The 19,871-nt window shown below is 45.4% G+C and overlaps 1 protein-coding gene across 1 annotated transcript in view; it reads left to right on the forward strand.

The window, feature by feature from the left end:
• Positions 1-532: 532 nt before the first annotated feature.
• LOC147624491 (syntaxin-52-like) overlaps positions 533-19,871 on the forward strand; it is a 46,286-nt gene continuing 26,947 nt past the window's right edge. The window contains exon 1 of the mRNA XM_086819499.1: positions 533-875. Within this exon, the coding sequence (XP_086675625.1) occupies positions 658-875 (218 nt within the window). The 5' untranslated portion in view covers positions 533-657. The remainder of the gene's footprint in view (positions 876-19,871) is intronic.

Here is a 19,871-nt window from a genome sequence, read left to right on the forward strand (position 1 = left end):
GATGTCAAGGTTCCATTATGAAATATATTTTTTATTATCATAATTTTCTAGCTGTCTCTCACACACAAACACACATAGACACACACTCTCTTTCTAGATAACAAACGCTGGCCTCCTTTACTTTTGAGAGGTTTGGTGCTGGAATGGTTCGAAGTTCCAGTGCTCGAAAAAAATACATTTTTTGACCAATCAAAATAAGGACAATGCTTAAATCTATCTGGCTTTTGTTTTCGAAATCTCTAATGTATGCCGGTGTTATAACTAAAATATATGCCAATTTCACTCAATTCTTGCTGATAAAAATACACTAGAATGCAGTTTTTTTACAGAGTAGTGGTTAGAACTCGGGTTTCTACGATTAAACAGAAGGAGCCCTTTACAAAAAGTCTTCCTACATCCCTTCTCTTAATTACATTACATCAAGTACAGACTTAGACCACTCCCAAAAAAAGAACTTGCTAGTGGAACTTGTTGATTTAGCGGGTCTCCCTATATTAAGAGAGAGCTGTTCATCATCGTTTACAAGTTGAGGCTTAATTGTTATTGGGATCACCTCCTGGCGCGATCACTCTTCGCTCACAGCAGCAGCAGCCGCCGCAAACGCAGCGCAGCGGTGGTGTCGTTGAAGGAACGAGAGAGAGAGAGAGAGAGAGAGAGATGGCGCAGATCGACTCGTGGATGCGGGAGTTTGAGGAGGCAGTGAGGCTCTCTGACGACATCGCAGTGCGCGTCGCGGATCAAAACTCAAACGGCGTATTAAGGCCCGCCGACGCCTCCCGCCTCGTCTCGCTCATCCGGCGTAAACTCACCATGCTCGGCACCAAGCTCGATAGCCTTCACTCCCTCCTCAGCAACCCCTCCCTCACCAAATCCTTGTACGCTCTTCTCTCTCTCTCTCTCTCCCTAACGTTTTTTTCTAAAAAAAAGAAATCGACTTCTAGATTTAGCACATAAAAAAGCAAGAAAAAAAGATTACTCTGAGGGGAGGTACATACTAAAAAAGTGAGAAAATTTAACCAGGGAAAAAAATAAACATATATATATATATATATATGTATGTATGTATGTATGTGTTTTGCTCAGTAAATTATCTTGCCTTGTTTTTTCTTTCGAACCATCAGAAACACCACTCTGTCAAGATGGCCAAATCATCTTCCATGGCGCTTCTTAGACATGACTAGCTGTGCATTTTTGACCCTAAACAAAATATGGGACTCGTTGTAGAATGAAAATTTTAGACACCATCATCTAAAGTGAAGATTTTAGTCCATTTTCGCTTGATTGCGAGAAATGTAGCTCAATGTGCATGGCTGCGAACCCAAAAAACAGGGCCAAAGGAGAAAAAGTGGATCCTAAAGCACGAAAAAGAAATGTTTTATCTATTGGAAAAACTACACAGAGACGTGCCATGGTTGCTTTTTAAAGGATCAGGAGAACCATGTCAGTAGACATGGGCGCAGCACAGCATTCTGCAACTGGTATAATTCCTTTTGACCAGACTTTACTGTCCTTCACAATTTTTGACCAGATATGATCACTTGACCAAATTGGAGCATTGTTGACCGAAACTGACCAATTCACTTAGATTTCACCAGTGCTAACCGATGTTGACTGCCTTTGATTTGAGTTGATTGACTTTGGAAGAGAATTTTACTGATATTTGACCAATTTTTGACAAATTGTATGTCAAGTACATGCTCAAACTCTTTTGGGGCTTATTTTTGAAAGAATAAGCACAATTGTAAAAAGCAGGCAAGATACATCTTACAAAGACAGAGGTGTTCTTGATAAAAAGGGCAAGTTCCTGTTCATCAAGAATCAGAGTCTTCTTGGATTGATTTATTGGTTGGACTTGTGATCTTGCAATTCTAATGCAATGTTCCTGAAAGGTAGGGTTGACCTGAGCTTGAAAATAGAAATATCACCATCTCTGAAAAAAGGGGATGGGATTGTGGAGATAGCTCGGTTTTTGTGGTCCAAAAGGGAATCTGGAGGGCTGTAAGGAACTGTTATTGCAGAATGCTGGCTGCAACTGTTAGAGATGGTTTTACTGCTACCGTTATCTCTGCGCACATGCTGAAGAGAAGCTCATCCAACAAGGGTCAGTAGGGGTGGGAGGGCCTATTCAATTGGTTGGACAGCTCACGACAACTTTGGGGTGACCTTTCTCTCCTCTCTACCTTGCAAGGTGTTACGACTCACGAGCCCAATATTCCTCCCGTCCACCAGAATTGGCCATAGTTACCATGAGGCCCTTGTTTTGATTTAATGGAGCTTTCCCCGCAATGCAAAAAGCAATCTATCCCTAACCTAAGTCTGTTGAGAAAAGTCTCCAACTCGCTTCTGGTACGATAGAGATTGAATTGCCAACCTTGTCTCCTTGTCTTGATCTCCTCCCTTTCACCAGAATCTGTCCTCACAGAGAATCTGTTACCATGAAAGTTTGTTATGGAGGTCCCAAGACATGAACAGGAAAGCTTGCAACAGAAAAGAACTCCCGAAGCCTCACCAAGGTAGACCAAATTGTGAAATTTCCTCCAGTCGGCCTCTAGCGTGCGGTCCGTAGAAGAGCATTTCAGTTGAAGCAACTTGTTTGCAGAGAACGAACATTCTCCTAAGTTACATTCAAATCTTGGCCTAAAAGACTTCTGGAGTCATCTCGCATTTCTAGAGTGATCCATAATGAAGGCAGCACTTCTGGATTCTGTTTGCACACCAAATGTAGAAGCTCTTTGTCTGCTTTCAGCCCTGAACATCGAGATAGGAACTCTTGGTGCAAAACACACAGAGAGAGAGAGAGAGAGAGAGAGAGAGAGAGAGAGAGATTAAGCATCTACTAAATACCCAATGGGCCTATGAGACCAAAGTGATACAATAATGTCCATGGCATATCTCATCATGGAATGGAAAATAAAACAGAAAGAAAACATAAACATAGCTTTCTCACTGGGGTGATACAAAACTGCCCATGGAAACACATCATGGAATACTAAGAACAGAGAAACATGAGAGTAGCATCAGCTCCGAGTAGATGGTAAACCACTCTCCAAAATATCAAGCATGGGCCTAATGAGTATGGCCGAGAGGTCTCCCTCAACTATGTCACATGGAAAGGTAGCTCGATGGCGGTGGAGCATGTCTTGGATCTGGAGCTCATGAGGTGATCGTGGCCGATAGTCGGGGGGCCGGGGTGTCAGGTACATTGGAGTGCGGAGGCTGTAACCGCTCCCTACAGGAGGCCTACAAATCGGAAGACAAAATACACATTTTTTAGACCACTTAACTAATTCCAACAATGGACATTATTAACAACATTAAAACTGTAAATGACCAAGAACACTTGACACCAACACTGGGGCCGGAAAGAGTTGGCCTCCCCCTCAATACTTTTGTATTTCTTGGAGTATTTATATGTACAAGTGTCACGGGCTGATAGGTCAGATTTCTCCTCACATGGAGTGAATACAACTCAAACAATTGGGTACTTGTCGATGAATTCTGGACAGTCGAAGAAGTCCCAAGTCACAGGAACACTCCCACCACTGGGTGCACACCTGCCTTTCACTGGTCTTTCGGGACCGTGCACCAACAGGCATGCCCGTACTAGCATAGGTAAAGGGGTACACCACGGAGGGAACATTGCCTGGTTCTCCTAGATAAGCTTTGCTCCCGGACTCCCTAGTGTTTCTAATCGTCACTGGCTCTCAGAATTCTGAGGGCATGGTTAGCAATACCACTCAGGGAAAAACAAACTAAACTAGGAAAGTTTCCCAAGTATGGTTAGCATAAACATGCTTTGTTCTTGCTCTGCATAAAACTTAAAGAAATCTTTGAACTTAATTTAGAAAATTTTAGTTTACACAAATAAGAAATATAAGGCACCTGGTATAGCTTATAGTAGGAGTCAATGGAGATGCATTCCTTTTACCATAAATGTCCAGCTCTTCTTTTTTAAAATGTGTGTGAACACATTTACTTATAAACATTAAAGTTAACTAATGTTTATGAATTTTACACTTTGGAAGGGCTAAAATGGTAATACTTACCACCTATTCACACACCACACCAATGTGTTAGCAAGCAACACTCCCACGGTACAATGGGGGCGTCCTCGTCCAGTGGGGGCGTCCTCGTCCAGTGTACTGGCACGGCAAAACATGCAAACACACGCAAACAAATCATGGGAAAACAAGTTTGTGCATGCAGTCATGGGAAAACAAGTTTATGCATGTAGTCATAAATGCATGTGCACATGTAATGGATGAAATCTCCCTTTCATGAAACTTGTACAAAAAGTTCCTGTCGGGCACAAAACCGGTGTGACAGAAATATGAATGTATGTCCTGGTCTTCCTATGGAGTGACAATCCCATAGGTAAGACGCCATCCTGGCCATACATGGGTGGCGGCTCCCATCCACACAACACGAAGTAGGTCACACAGGGGTGGCACAAAACTGGTTCCCGTTCATGTGACGCAGTACTGGTCACACACGGGTGGCACGAATTTGGCTCCCATCCATGTGACACCAGAAGACTGGCCCTTTCGTGAAACCGGCCTTCAAAAATTTGACGGGCGGTGAAACAAACACTCGCACACAAAACACTTCATCACCCATGGGGACCTAGAAAAGGAAACAAACAGGGGGAGCTAGAGTGCTCCTGCAAACAATACACAGACACCGATTGGCCCCAAAACGCAGTGGCGTCCCTTGCGGTATTTCTTTACTTGATCAAATTTGAGTACAAAGTACAACTTGTAGAATCGTCCACCAATAGGATTCCTTATAGTTTCACCCAAGACTTCCAAAAGAGAACTCTCGTTATCACAACACAGCATACCATAGAGAAGGTACACCTGTACAACACCTCCCTGCTTGAAAAGGTCTTCTCCATCTCTACCATGGATCCCTCTCTTTCCCTAACAGCAGTAGGGCTGTACCAAACTTTCCTACAGTCACAGCTTGCATGTAACCTCGAGAAAACTACAACCTGTTCACATGAATCCAAAGACATGCTTTCCACATGAAACCCAAGACCTGTATCCGATAAACCAAAGACCTGTATCCCATAAACCATAGGCCTGTTTCCTCGATACCAAAGTCCTGTTTCTTCTCGAAAACCAATGTCCTGTTTCCATGACACATATACCATAGAGGACGTGTCAAGCAATCCCTAAATACACATAAGTCCAAGACGAAGAGTAACAACACATCTCTTCGAAGAACATCATCCTCTGTATATGTAGCTTGATCCTCTGTATTCCAATCTCTAAAACAAGGCCTGCAATCCACGATGATTGAGAGAAAGAGAAAAGCCTATCTCTATTCTCCTTCAACCAGCCCACGTGCATCCCATAGAGTGTGAGAGAGAGAGAAATCGGTGGCTGCCGGCCGTCCCCACATGTATGCTTCTGTTCAGTCCTGTGGCAGTTCGCCCCTTTTTAAGAGAGAGAGAGAGAGAGAGAGAGAGAGAGAGAGAGAGAGAGAGAGAGAAAGCGAGACTCCCTGTATCCCTGGGCGTCACCTGAACGCTTCTACTTCACCCACAATCCGCCTGTTTGCACAAGAGAGAGGGAGACATTCCCACAGTCTGTCTGCCCGTGTGCGCCGCCTAGAGACTGCTTCATGAGAAAAGCCAGCCCCTCTGTGTGCCACGTAGGCTGCAATCCCTGGCTGTAGCCCACGTGCCGGTATGCAAGAGATGTTGGGGTAAAGGCATTATGCCCACCCTTATAGTGTGTACAAGCCCATAAGTTATAGTACATAGTACACTTAGTACTTTTAATGTACTAAGTGCACTGTGTGTACTAGTGCAATATACATGTGTGATAGGGGAGTCACACACTCACCTTGATGAGTTGACTTATCCCCACAACTCTCTCTCTCTCTCTCTCTCCCTTGCTTCTCTGTGTGTATGTCTCCCACACATGAACTCTAACCCTAACTAACTCTCCCATTCAACTGGTATCAGAGCTCTGGTCATTCCCTCCCCTCCCTTTTGATAGCATCTCAGGCTGCATTTCAGGCTGTGGAGCAGGTGCTTACAGATAGCATCTTCGGCCAGCATAGAACAGTGAAGCTAGACGGCTGCAGGGTGGCCAGCATAGAACAGTGAAGCTAGACGGCTGGCTCTCAGGCGGAGGCGGCGAAGGCAGCTGGGAGCGATGGCGTAGAAGGTCGCAGGCAGGCGAGCGAAGAAGGAGTGCAGCGGCGTATTTCTGCGTTGAATCACACGCAGGCGTGTAATCGCTGGGCGAGCACGTGGCAAATAAAAGTCGGGCGCCGTGCTGGAGCATTCGTGCACAACTGGAAACTCGTCACCGGCGATAGCAAAACTCGTCACCGGCGCTCAGCCCATCGCGCGTAGTCCTGGCCAAGGTGTAACAAAGGGCCGCCGTCACTGCCTACCCGAATGCGCGCAGAGCCGCGGGCGACAACAAGCAGGGCTTCGATTTCTCGGTAGATGATGTCCTTCCCGCCTACGACTTCCAGCCCAATACGCAGCAGCAGAGAAGAGCCAACACCCTGGAGCAGGGATCCACAAGCTGTAGCAGTGTAGCCGGTCACACAAGCTGGTGGTAGATGTAACCATTCGTTCGAACTGGCAGCAGGAGCATCAGCACCAACATCAACAAGAAGCACCCCCCCCCTTTCTGCATCAGATTTCTGCAACAGCATCAACAGAAATTCAGCCTGCAAATCTCAGAGAAATTCAAAAATTAAGAGGTATTTGCCTTCAATTTTGGGAATTTCTTATCAATTCAATCAATTGAGCAGGTACAGGTGCCGAATTGCTCAATTTCTGAGCAAAATTGGCAAAATTGGGTGACATTGGTCACAATCAAGATCAGTTTGCAGGAAATTGGATGTCGAAATTTGGGGCTTTTGATGTAATTGTGCAATTAAGCATTCATACATGGTGTATGATGTGAGAAATCGCACATTCGGGCAAAATTGCAGCAAATTGCAGAGTGCAAATCAAGGGGCTTTTGTGCCGATTAAGTTGATTTGCATGCAGGCACTCGCAGTTGATGCTTTGGGCAACGTGTTGATGCCTGTCAAGCACTCAATGTGCCGGTAAATCAAGGGGCTTTCATGTATTTGATGTATATGTAGCCAGGGGGAAGCACTGTGAAGACTCTGGATGCCTTCATGTGCGTCAATGTGCCATGTATGATCAGCAGTTGATCTTAAATCAAGGGGCTTTTCAAGATTTTATGCTTGTTGAGCTTGGCAAAGCAGCAGGCAAGACTTTTATGCCTTGAATCCTTAGAAATCAGCTTGCAGTCAAGGGGTTTTTGCCCAATTTCTGTTCGGGACTGTTGTATGCAGTGTTCGGGACTGTAAAAGTCTGATTTTCACTCATTTGGACAGCCAGGAGAGCATTTATTGCTACTGTACCTGCTGGTACAGATTTGGTACAGCTTTGTGCAAGTTTTGGCATGGCTGTACACTGATTTGAGTGAGGAAAAGGTTCAATTTCAGCTGCTGTACTTGCCGGTACAGGTGTGGTACATCATTGGTGAGCACTTAGTACTGCTGTACAGTACTTTGGAAGGGGAGCAGAGCACATTTAAGGTGCTGTCCTAAATCTGCAGCAACCAGATTTTGGTGATTTCATCACATACAGTGGGAGTAGAGTTGCATTTGTGCTTCCGCAGTGGGAGATAAAGCTTGGGAGAACAACTGTGAGCACTTTATGTGCTTTTGGTGCAGTGTTTGCACATTTTGCAGGGAGTCAGGCATTGACAGGTTGCATATTGCTATGGCAACCACAGGTGAGAGCTCTTCATTGCTTCACATCAAGAAGCTTGAAGGCTCACATAACTATGATATTTGGCAAACCCAGTGCTATAATGTGTTGCTCCAGAAAAAGCAGCATAAGCCTATCAAAGAAAGGGGTGTAATGCCCGCTTCTCTTACTGCTGAAGAGTGGGAAGATATGGATGAGCTGGCAAGATCTACTATCATGTTGTCTGTGTCAGACTCTTTACTTTTCAGCATTCGTGAAGAGAAGACAGCTTGGGGAATGTGGCAGAGATTGCAGGACTTGTATGCCCAGCAAAGTGCCTCAAGCAAAGTGTATTGGTTGAAGAAACTCATAGGTCTTCAGATGAAGGAAGGGGCATCTATGGCAGCCCATCTAAATGAGTTTAATGGTATTGTCAGCCAAGTTATAAATCAAAAGTTGGCAATGGACGATGAGTTCAAAGCCACTTTTCTCTTATGCACTTTGCCAGAGAGTTGGGACACATTCAGGACAGCCACTAGCAATTCAAATGCTATGCTGTCATATGCAGATGTTGAGGGTGCTCTCCTTCAAGAGGAGATGAACAGGAAGAACAACTCTGTTGGAAAGTCCAATGCAATGAATGCACGTGGGAGATCCCAGCAAAGGGGTAAAAGCCAAGAACGGGGAAGGAGCAAGTCCCGCTCCAAAAAGGACTTCGAATGCCATTATTGTGGCAAGAAGGGACACATCAAAAAGCAATGCTACAAATGGAAAAATGATCAAAAGGAAAAGGGAAAAGGCAAAGACAAAGACAAAGATGAAGCCAAAGATGTAAAGCCAAAGGGTAAAAGTGGAGTCAAGATTGAAGAAATCAATGTGTCACACGCAGGTGACAGTGAGAATGAGATCCTATTTACGTCTTCACTTGATGCCCATTCACTTCATGGTATGCACTCATGGATCATTGATTCAGGTGCCTCCTTTCATGTCACAGGTTGCAGAGACTTGTTTGTCAGGTATACTGCTGGCAATGAAGGAGTGGTTTATTTGGGTGATAACCATGCATGCAAGATTCTTGGCAGAGGTGATGTGAGGCTTGTATTTTTAGATGGCTCACAGCTTATGCTCCATGATGTCAGGCATGTGCTTGAGATCAAGAAGAACCTGCTTTCTACTGGACAGCTTGATGATGCTGATTATGTTACCACATTTGGTCGTGGAAAGTGGAAGATTAGTAAGGGCTCACTGGTTGTTGCCAGAGGCTCTAAGGTGGACACTCTTTACTTTATGCATGCAGGTGTTTGTCACCATGCTAATGTAAATGCAACCGAGCTGCCGGAAATCTCTATGTGGCATAGCCGGTTGGGACACATGAGTGTCCAAGGAATGGAGCAATTGTCTCGTTTGGGTTACTTGCCTTCTCTAAAGTTTTCAAGTTTTCAGTTTTGTGAGCATTGTATATATGGTAGGCAACTCCAGTGCCCCCACAAGAAAGCTCTTGGACAGAAAGATGCTCAGTTAGAGCTTGTGCATACAGATGTATGTGAGATGCCTCAGCTTTCTTTGGGAGGGGCAAAATATTTTGTGTCTTTTATAGATGATGCCACACGCAAGGTGTGGGTTTATCCTCTTCGCTTGAAGAGTGATACATTCTCAGTGTTTGAGAAGTTTGTTGCTCTTGTTGAGAATCAAACTGGCAAAACACTGAAGGCTTTGCGTTCCGACAATGGTGGAGAGTATATGTCCAAACAGTTTCAGGACTTTTGTGATGCTAAAGGCATCAAGAGGGAGCTCTCTACTCCTTATGATCCTCCACAAAACGGGATAGCAGAGAGGATGAACAGGACCATTCAGGAGAGGGTCCGTTCTATGTTGTCACATGCTACGTTACCTCATGGTTTTTGGGCTGAAGCTATTATGACAGCCGTTCATCTTATAAACAGGTCACCTAATACGAGGCTTGGTGGGAAAGTGCCAGAAGAAGTATGGACAGGGAAGCCTCCGTCATACAAGCACTTGAGAGTGTTTGGTTGCGTTGCGTACGTGCACATACGTAGGGAAATGCGCACCAAACTTGATCCTAAGTCTCACAAATGCATATTCCTAGGATATGGTGATAGAGGTGAAATGGGGTATAGACTTTGGGATCCCGTGAATAGAAAGATTATACGCAGCAATGATGTCATTTTTGATGAAACATGCATGTATAAGGAGCCTGCAAGGCAACAGGAGCCTGGCAGAGTCATCTTTGATGATGATGCACATCATGGACAACAACAAAGGGCTGTAAATCAGCCATTACAGCAGCAAAACCAGCCCTTAAATGGTGCTGAAAATGGTCCAAATGGACAGCCAGAGATGGCAGAAGATATCCCTATGGATATACCACAGTTAGAGGAGATACCGGGCATGATTTTTCAGCCTTATGGCATGGAACAGGAGCCACCAATAGGTGATATGCTTCTGGAGAACCACGGTCCATGGGTGCCGAGATCGGGAGAGCCAGGCGTTAGTACGGGAGCGCCTGTTTGTGCGTGGTCCTAGAACACCAGTGGGGGGCGCTCTCTGCGGATTCCAGTGAAGGCATAGGACCGTAGAGACTAGACTTCTTCGAGTGGATCGCTCTCCTTCGAACGTCTACTTCATGCTCTTGTTTGGTAACTGTTTTCATCTCAGTTGTACATGGACATCATCTGGTTTATTGAACCCATGGAGCATTGTTTCTTTTAAATACTCCCAATAATATATCATATATTGAGGGGGCGGTCGGCCCGTTCGGGCCCCAATGCTGGTGTCCATTGATCAACATTTCATTTCATTTCAGTTTTCAATTGTTATTGAGTTGTTCATTTATATTGTGAAATTTAAGTTGTGCTATTACGCGTGTGGGTGTCCAACGGAGTCTATTCCCACTTGACGGGATCAGTTTCATTGGTATCAGAGCACGGTTATTTCCCTCTTCTTAGTGAGAAAATAAACCTGTGTATTGGACACCCCGCTTCTAGCACACTTAACACAATGGACAGCCAAGGCAACCCTTTGGAAGTGCCTAATTCGAGGGCCCCATCAAGTGCCTCGCGTGGTTCTGATGCTTTAGAGGGAAGGTGGCATATTGCTCCCTTTGCTCAGGGGTCAAACCAAATTTGTTCTTCTTTGGGCCATGATCTTTAGATGAGATATTTGCAACTTTACCTCCCTTCTGGATCTCCCGGAAGCTCTTTTTAGGTGGTTGTCCACCTTTTTGCAGATTTGGGACAGCCTTATCTTTGCCCTTTGAACAGCCTTGATCTTGCTTAATTTTAAGCACCAATTGCTCCATAGCAAGAGCAGAGGCTATAAGTTGTTGCAAAGTGTGTTTCGGGTGCAATTCAATGCCCGAACGATAAGCTGGTTGCAATCCGGAGCGAAACTTTCCCTTTCTTTCATCCTCAGTGATTTGCATAAAAGGAGTTACCTCAAGCAATACTTTCCAAAACTTATTGACATAACTTGTTGCACACTTTCATTATCTCTTTGCTCAAGTCTATCCCACTTTTGGGTGAGAGTTTGCTCCGCATTAGGTGGCAAGAACTGGGCATAAAATCTGTCCTTAAACTCTTTCCATGTGCAAATGGGGTCTTTGGTGATCTTTTCAGTGATCCACCAGTGAGCAGCGGTCCCCTTCAAGAACATGCTAGCATGGCGTACTTTAGACTTCTCAGTGAAGTCCTCATCACTAAAAGCAATGTCAAACTGTGCCACAAATTCTAACACTTTGGAAGCATCATGCTCTCCATGAAAAACGTCAAACTTAACGGACTTGTCACCTGCTTTAAATTCCTTGAGCTTTCTGGCATGAGGCTCATGGTCCTCTCTTTTTCTTTTCCCCTTATCCAACGGGGCAGCCCTATCTGCATGGGCTCTATGGGCCTTCATGGAAGTTTCATGAAGCACGGTGGCATGTGCTTCACGAACATGAGAATAAGATGCATGTGACCTTCCTGCATAAGGCAATGTCTCTCCATGAGACAACTCTTCTAGTGGCAGACCTGTCACCCCCTCCATGGGATACATGCTTTGAATACATGTGACCGTCATACCCTCCATGAGCACTAGTATACATATACCTGTCAGCCTTTGTGCCTTGTGGAGAAGATGCATGACGAGAGGTGGCTATCACCTCTTCCCTTTGCATAAATGACCTCAACCTTTGAGATGTGGGATCTCCATGCTTCAAGCGAGGTGGATTTCTGAATTTCAGCTCTCCATCTTCCCCCTCTTTGATGTCACCTTTGCGGAGGAGGTAGGAAAGTGCCAACTCCCTTGGCTTCTTGCCCACTTCTCGTGCCATGGACTCAAAAGTCATGTCTACCATTGCATCTGCTTTCCTTGCTTCAATGGCACTTTGCACATGGGGATCTTCATGCAAAAATTTCAGCTCTTGCTCTTGTGCTTGCAAAAGCTTTCTCATATGCTCCAATTCAGCCCTCATTGCATCAGGCTCTTCTTCTTGCATAACTGTCTTTCCACGAGACAGTTGTCCCCTTGAATCACTATCATTCACCCTCTCAAGGGGCTTGTGAGGAGGGAAAATGTTTTTCTTGTGGCAGCAAAGAGCACATGTTTATACAATGCCCTGACCGCAAACCAAAGCATGAGGACAAGCAAAACAAGGCTAATGTGCATGTAGTTCCCGATGTGCAGGGAAACACAAAACATGATGCAAAAGAACGGATGGTATGCAAAGCATGGAGTCAAATCAAGGATCAGCCCGCCTTATTTATGTTTGATGATTGTGCAACCGATAACTTCATCTCTATTCAGATGGCAGTTGCTTTGGGTATTGAGGTTGAGAACATGGGACCTCAAATTGAAGCAGAAGGTGCCTTTGTTGGTAAAGAGGTGCAGGTTACCCCACTAATAGGGAAGTTGCGCATACATATCCAGGGTTACCTTGATCATGAACATTTCTTAGTTGCACCACTTAATGGATGTGATGTATTGCTGGGCAAGCCATGGCATCATAGGCTTGAGCCCCGCAAAGAGTACAAGACAAACATGATTTCTTTTATGCATAGAGGCCGCATGCATATCATTGATGCCGGCAAGGAAGGGGATTGCATCCCACTTGTATCTCACATCCAGATTAATAAAGCAATGAAAAAGAGTCTTTCTGCGTACTTGGTTTTTGTTCGTGATAGCATTGTACCAAGTCATCAAAATGTGGATGCTTTGACTCATGATAGGCTGAATTTTCTTCATGCATTCAACGATTGTTTTACTGATGCATTGCCAGGTGAATTACCTCCCCAAAGGCCTGAGGATCATCGCATAGATCTTGTGCCAGGCAGTTCTCCACCTAACAAACCCGCATAGATCTTGTGCCAGGCAGTTCTCCACCTAACAAACCCGCATACCATGTGAGTGCTGCACAACAAGAAGAGATCATGAAGTAGGTGAATGAGCTTTTAGAGAAAGGTTTGGTTCAGCCAAGTTCCTCACCTTATTGCTCTCCCGTGCTTCTTGTTCAAAAGAAAGACGGGTCATTCCGCATGTGTGTGGATTATAGAGCTTTAAATAAGCTCACCATCAAGAATAGATTTCCAATCCCGCGTATTGATGACATTTTGGATAAGCTTGATGGCTCGGCTTGTTTCAGCCGTCTTGATTTGAAGAGTGGCTATCACCAAATACGAGTGGTGCCACAAGATGTCCACAAAACTGCATTCAAGATAGCGTTTGGATTATATGAATTTTTGGTGATGCCTTTTGGTCTCACCAATGCTCCCGCCACATTTAATCGTATGATGGATAGGATATTCCGACCCCATCGCAAATTCACAGGTGTATTCTTTGATGACATCTTGGTTTTCTCCAAGAATGAGCAGGAACATAGAACTCATTTGGTCACAGTTGTCGAAGAGTTGCGGAAGCATAAACTTTTCCTTAATGCCAAGAAAAGTGAGTTCTTTCTTTCAGAGATACATTATTTGGCTCACATTGTATCCAAGGATGGAGTAACAATGGATCGTGCAAAGATAGAAACCATTCGGAATTGGCCAGAGTTGCAAAATGTACATCAAGTACGTAGTTTTCTGGGATTAGGTTCTTATTATAGGCGTTTCATAAGGCATTTTGCTATGATAGCCACCCCTCTACATGATCTCACAAAGAAGAAAACCACTTTCAAATGGACTCCAAAAGAATAGGATGCCTTCTTGCAACTCAAGCATGCTATCATATGTGGACCCGTATTGATTGTTCCCGATTTACAAAGGTCATTCATAGTGGAATGTGATGCTTGTGGCGACTGTATAGGAGCTGTTCTAAATCAAGAAGGGCATGCAGTTGCATATGAGAGCCGTCGTTTGCATGATGCTGAGCTTCATATGGATATCTATGAGAAAGAGCTCTTGGCTGTAATTCATGCCTTAAAGATATGGAAACATTATCTTCTTGGGGCTGAATTTGTAGTCAGACAGATCATCAAAGCTTGAGATACTTTCTATCTCAAACAAAGCTTTCGGAGAAGCAGATGAGAATGGCAAACTTTCTTTCCATGTTTCATTTTCAGATTGTGCATACTCCGGGAAAGAAAAATGTGGTGGCAGATGCATTATCCAGGAGGCCTTATGTGGCTGCAGTTTCAGTGGCCTCTCATGGGGACTTATCTGCTATGCCAGATTTGTATCATTTGGATGCTGATTTTTGCCATATATGGACTGATTTGATGGCTGGTCACTCACATGCTTCTTATGTGATCATAGAGGGTTATCTTATGAAGGATAACTGCTTATGTGTGGTGAAGGATATGCGTCCAAAAGTTATGGACGGATGTCACGCTCCACCTTACGCTGGTCATAGAGGTATCATGCCTACTACACGCATGATTGAGAGAGATTTATTTTGGCCCAGCATGCGTAAAGACTTTGAGGCATATGTACGTGCATGTATTACTTGCCAAAAAGTGAAGTTCAACAGGCAAAAACCTCTAGGTTTGCTTCAGCCATTACCTATTCCCTCGCAGCCATGGGAAAGTATTACTATGGATTTTATTATGGACTTGCCTAGATCCCAGCATGGGAATGATGCTATTTGGACCATTGTGGACAGGTTTAGCAAGCAAGCTCATTTCTTGCCCGTCAAGAAAACCATTAAAGTTGATCATATGGTGAAGCTTTTTCTTGCTAATATTTTCAAACATCATGGTATGCCTAAATCCATTGTTGGGGATAGAGATCCCAGGACTACGAGCCTCTTCTGGAGGGCTTTATTTGATAACATGGTCACTAAACTTGAGTTTTCATCAGCTTATCATCCCCAAACGAATGGCCAAAGTGAAGCTGCAAATTCAGCCGTGTTGGATTTGTTAAGTGTTATGTGGTAGATCAAAAGATTGCATGGGAGAAGTATCTTCCACTTGTTGAGTTTGCCTACAACAATACGATCCATGTCTCCACGGGAAAGGCCCCGTTTGAGATTATTTATGGCAGAGTGGTATTGCCACCCATCCTTCGTACAAAGGATGAGATTTTTTTAGCTGATGAGTATGTTCGTGACTTGGATGTAGCCTTTGCTCAGGTATGGACAGCCATTGCAAGGTCACAAGATAAGCATAAAATGGTTGCTGACAAGCATAGAAGGGACATGGAAGTCAAAGAAGGTGATTGGGTTTTGCTGATGAAATATGAGAAAGCTAGGCTTCGGAAGAGACCAGGACAAGAAGGATCATATCCTAAGCTTTCTTCTCGCTATTATGGACCCTTCAAGGTGATTCAAAAGATCAATGAAGTGTCATACAGGCTTGCTTTACCTAGTCATTGGAAGATTCACAATGCATTTCATGTGAGTCTTTTCCGGAAATATGTCGGGCGAGATCCTGACGAGCCTGTCACAGAAGATCCGCCAAAGATTGATGAGCTTGAGGAGATCCTCCAGCCTGAACAGATTGTCTTTCACAATGACAGAAAGCTACCTGTAGGAAAGCTTTCCCGGCGATACTTTGTGAAGTTCAAGAACTATTTGCCCATTGATGCAAAGTGGATCAATGAGGATTATTTTGTTGACTACCCACAGCTGTTGTTGCAGGTATATCTTGAGGCTTTTCAGTTGAGGACAACTCTTTAGAAGCCCGAGGGGATGTCACCAATTGGCCGACCATTTGATCCATCTCCACATTTGTGTCTCGTTCACTTGAGGCCAGGCCGGTGTCTCATGTGAAGGGGCCAGTATTTTTTTTTTTTGCATAACATGGACGGGAGCCAGACTGGTGCCACCTGTGTATGACTTGGACTGTGTTCTATCCATGGGATTGTCGCGCCATGGAAGAGCCAGTATTTGTGCCGTGTCTTGCCTATGGGATTGTCACTCCATAGGGAGCCTCGTGCTTGGATCTGTGTCTTACCTATGGGATTGTCACTCCATAGGAAGACCGGGATTTATGTTTTCTGTCGTGCCATTATTGTGCTCGATAGAAATGTTTAGTACTTGTTCCATGAACGAGAGATATGTCCATGATACTGTTTGTACATGCATTCATGTTTTGCATGTTTGGAACTATTTTCGCATGACTTGTATTCTTGTGTTTGCTTGTTTGTCGTGCCACTTACTGAGCGGGGACGCCTGCCAGTGAGTCGTGAAGTTTGCTCTGTCTTCTGACGAGTTTTATTGCGTGTGAACAGGTGGTAAGTGTATTGCATTTGTTTATTTCTTAGTATTCTTTTTAACCTTTGTTTTTTATAAGGTTGCAGTGTCACACTCATTAATGAGTGGGCACCTTTCCCAATATTTCATGGTACTTTTAGAAGGGTGGGCACCCATTTTGGGCACCCACGTTTGAGTCAAGGTGGGAAAGGGAACCCCTCATGTGAGTGGGGGTGGGTGCATGGCCACCTACCCACCCCCCACCTTGGAACCTTTGGGAACTGGCCGCCTCCATGCAAGCTAGGGGGGCCAGCCAGCAGTTGCATGTGTGCCCTTTCCATCATTCGTGGGTGATCCTCCTCTTGCTTATAGACGGCTATGCAGACGCCACCTTGGGCCGGATCTGACTGCACAGGCGACCTATCCATTGCTTACATATAGGCGACCTTGCTCTTGGTCAGCAGGCGGCTGTGCTCTTGCCTTGTGGGTCCTCCCACTCCTCTCTGGCCAGCAGGCGGCTGCGCCCAGACGCCACTCTTTGGCCAGCAGGCGGCTACGCCCAGACGCCACTCTCTGGCCAGCAGGCGGCTGCGCACAGATATCACTGCTCTTTGACCAGCAGGCGGCTACGCCTAGACGCCACCTCCTCCACCTTGCTCTGCAGGGTGGTTGTCCTCTCTTGTCCTGCAGGTGGCTGCGCACTGACTTTGCTCCTCTCTGGCGAGCAGGCGGATGCGCCCAGACACCACCCTCTCCACTTTGCTGGCGGTTGCGCACAGACTTCGCTCCTCTATGGCCAGCAGGCGGCTACGCCCAGACGCCACCCTCTCCACCTAGCAGGCTAGCAGGCGGCTGCGCACAGGACTCCTCTCTCTTGCCAGCAGGCGACTGCGCCCAGGTGTCCTTCTCTAGCCCCTATGCAGCTGCACTTAGGCGCCTCTGATATTTGTTCTCCCACTAGCGAGCTACATGCGACTCTCTCACCTGCGGGCTGGTAGCAACAGCAGTAATAAGACTTCTCCTTTCATACGTGGGTGCCTACTACTTCTGAAGGCCATATCCATTATTTTGCAAGGTAAGTGGATGGAGATTTAAGCAAAGGTCTTTGATGTAAAACTTATAAGGGATACTCTCTGCTGCTAACACCCGTTCGGTGCCGGGTAGTCCAAGCTTTTGGAGAACCACGGTCCATGGGTGTCGAGATCGGGAGAGCCAGGCGTTAGTACAGGAGCGCCTGTTTGTGCGTGGTCCCGGAACACCAGTGGGGCGCGCTCTGCGGATTCCAGTGAAGGCACAGGACCGTAGAGACTGACTTCTTCGAGTGGATCGCTCTCCTTCGAACGTCTACTTCACGTCTCTTGTTTGGTAACTGTTTTCATCTTAGTTGTACATGGACATCATCTGGTTCATTGAACCCATGGAGCATTGTATCTTTTAAATACTCCCAATAATATATCATATATTGAGGGGGGGGTCGGCCCGTTCCGGCTCCAGTGCTGGTGTCCATTGATCAACATTTCATTTCATTTCAGTTTTCAATTGTTATTGAGTTGTTCATTTATATTGTGAAATTTAACTTGTGCTATGGTGTCCAATGGAGTCTATTCCCACTTGAGGGGATCGGTTTCAGTTACATTGGTATGAGAGCATAGCCTTCCTTGGAAGTGGAGGCTTCCTTCTATCAATAAGGAAGAGAAAAGATCACAAGTGGGGACCACATTTACCATCATTGCTATTAAGCATGGCCAGCCATTTCAGAGCCTATGAAGCATGAGCATTAGCAGTAGACAGCTTGTTGATCTAAGGATTTATGAATTCATAAAATTTATCTTGGAAGTATGGAGTTGGCTTTATGTGCACATGTTTAGCACTCTTTCCATATGGATCGCAAGCTATATGGAGATATATCTCAGGATATCTTAAGGATATGGTGACGAGATATTTCTTTTGGCTTCATGACTAACCTGGCGAAGAAAAGCTAAGTATACTTTGAGTTTGCAAAGTTAGTGCTTTTACTATGAAGTGTTTTTGATGTTCACTAACTCTTGTATAGCCATGCAAGGAGAAAGGTGTTGTTGTTTACCTTGAGATGGTTTTAGGGAAACATTGTTTATGGCTCCCTTTATTGGGATGGATTATATCTATGGAGATTTCTTTCTTGGACGAGATTTATATAGATATTGGGCTTCACAAGCAATTTCTATGGACGAATCTGTCTGAGTTTATAGAGAAGAAAATCTTTGGATATCTCATGGATATGATGCTTTTATGGAGAAAGTCCACCTCTACTCCAAGGTGTGTGGTTAGCACGGAGTATGTGGTAAGAGTTATGGTATACAAGGATTATGGTATACAGGTCTATGGACTTCTTTTCTAGGGATTTGGATCCATCCTCAGGTTTATGGATTATGTTTATGACTCCCTTTTACTAGGATGGATTATTCTTTATAGCTCCCTTTATTTGGGATGCATTGGACTTATGAAACTCATGGTTCACATACCCTGTGTAGTGTTCTCTTGTCCTACGTGCTCTCTTGAAGATTGTTTCTACCATGTGTGGGTGGAACAATAGAGAGCAGATGGAAGGGAACGTGGGCACTTCAGAGGGTAGTGTCAACACAACATACTGTGTAGTGTTCTCTTGTCCTACGTGCTCTCTTGAAGATTGTTTATACCATATCCGGGTGGAACAATAGAGAGCAGATGGAAGGGAACATGGGCACTTGAGAGGGTAGTGTGAGTTGGTGGCCAAAATGCCTACAAACTATTGGTGGCCGAAATGCCTATAAACTATGTGTAGCAGAAATGCTCATGGAACACCAGGCTATCTATGCCTACGAGTGATTGTTCTATCTTGTTACTTGAGCCCACCTCTTATCCAAGGTGTGTGGTCAGAGTACCAACACGGAGTGCAAGTGGTAAAGTGGACATGATATGTCACGTGCATCCCGCACTTGGATGCCACGTAGACATTCTGTACAGTAGGTGCAGGACCTGGGATGGTGAACTGGTCCCATGTGAGCCCAGTCCGGGACGAGTCAGCCAGGGAACCATCTCAGTCGTCCGAGGTCAGGTGTGCATTGTCCTGCACATGAGTCCAAGGTCAGGTGTGCATTGTCCTGCACATGAAGCAGTGCCAGTCCGCGCTGTGAGTCTCCCTCTGGAATGATGTCAGATGTGCTGTGTATCTGGTTTTGCAACTGGATGCCAGGCCTCTGTAGGCATGTAGTTTGCATGTAGAGATGGGGCCAGCCCATAGGGCTACCCCAGGGCAAGGTTTTGCATTGGCATACTTAGTATGGGCATGGGGGAGGTATAGAACCACCCCCAAGGGGCCAGGAGGGCCCAAGATATTGCCCACCAGCCAAGGCAAGGGCTGGAGGGGCAGTCGGCCAGCTCCAGAGCTCCTGGACAGGCAGCCGACAGAGACTAAAACCCTAACAGCAGGCGGCCAGGTGTGGGGGGGCAGTCCCACACCCATGCGCAGCATGCCCAGCAGCCAGGGTGCTGCCCAGAA

Source organism: Cibotium barometz, chromosome 25 (assembly GCF_041138505.1).
Source record: "Cibotium barometz isolate CiBa-2024 chromosome 25, ASM4113850v1, whole genome shotgun sequence".
NCBI lineage: Eukaryota > Viridiplantae > Streptophyta > Polypodiopsida > Cyatheales > Cibotiaceae > Cibotium > Cibotium barometz.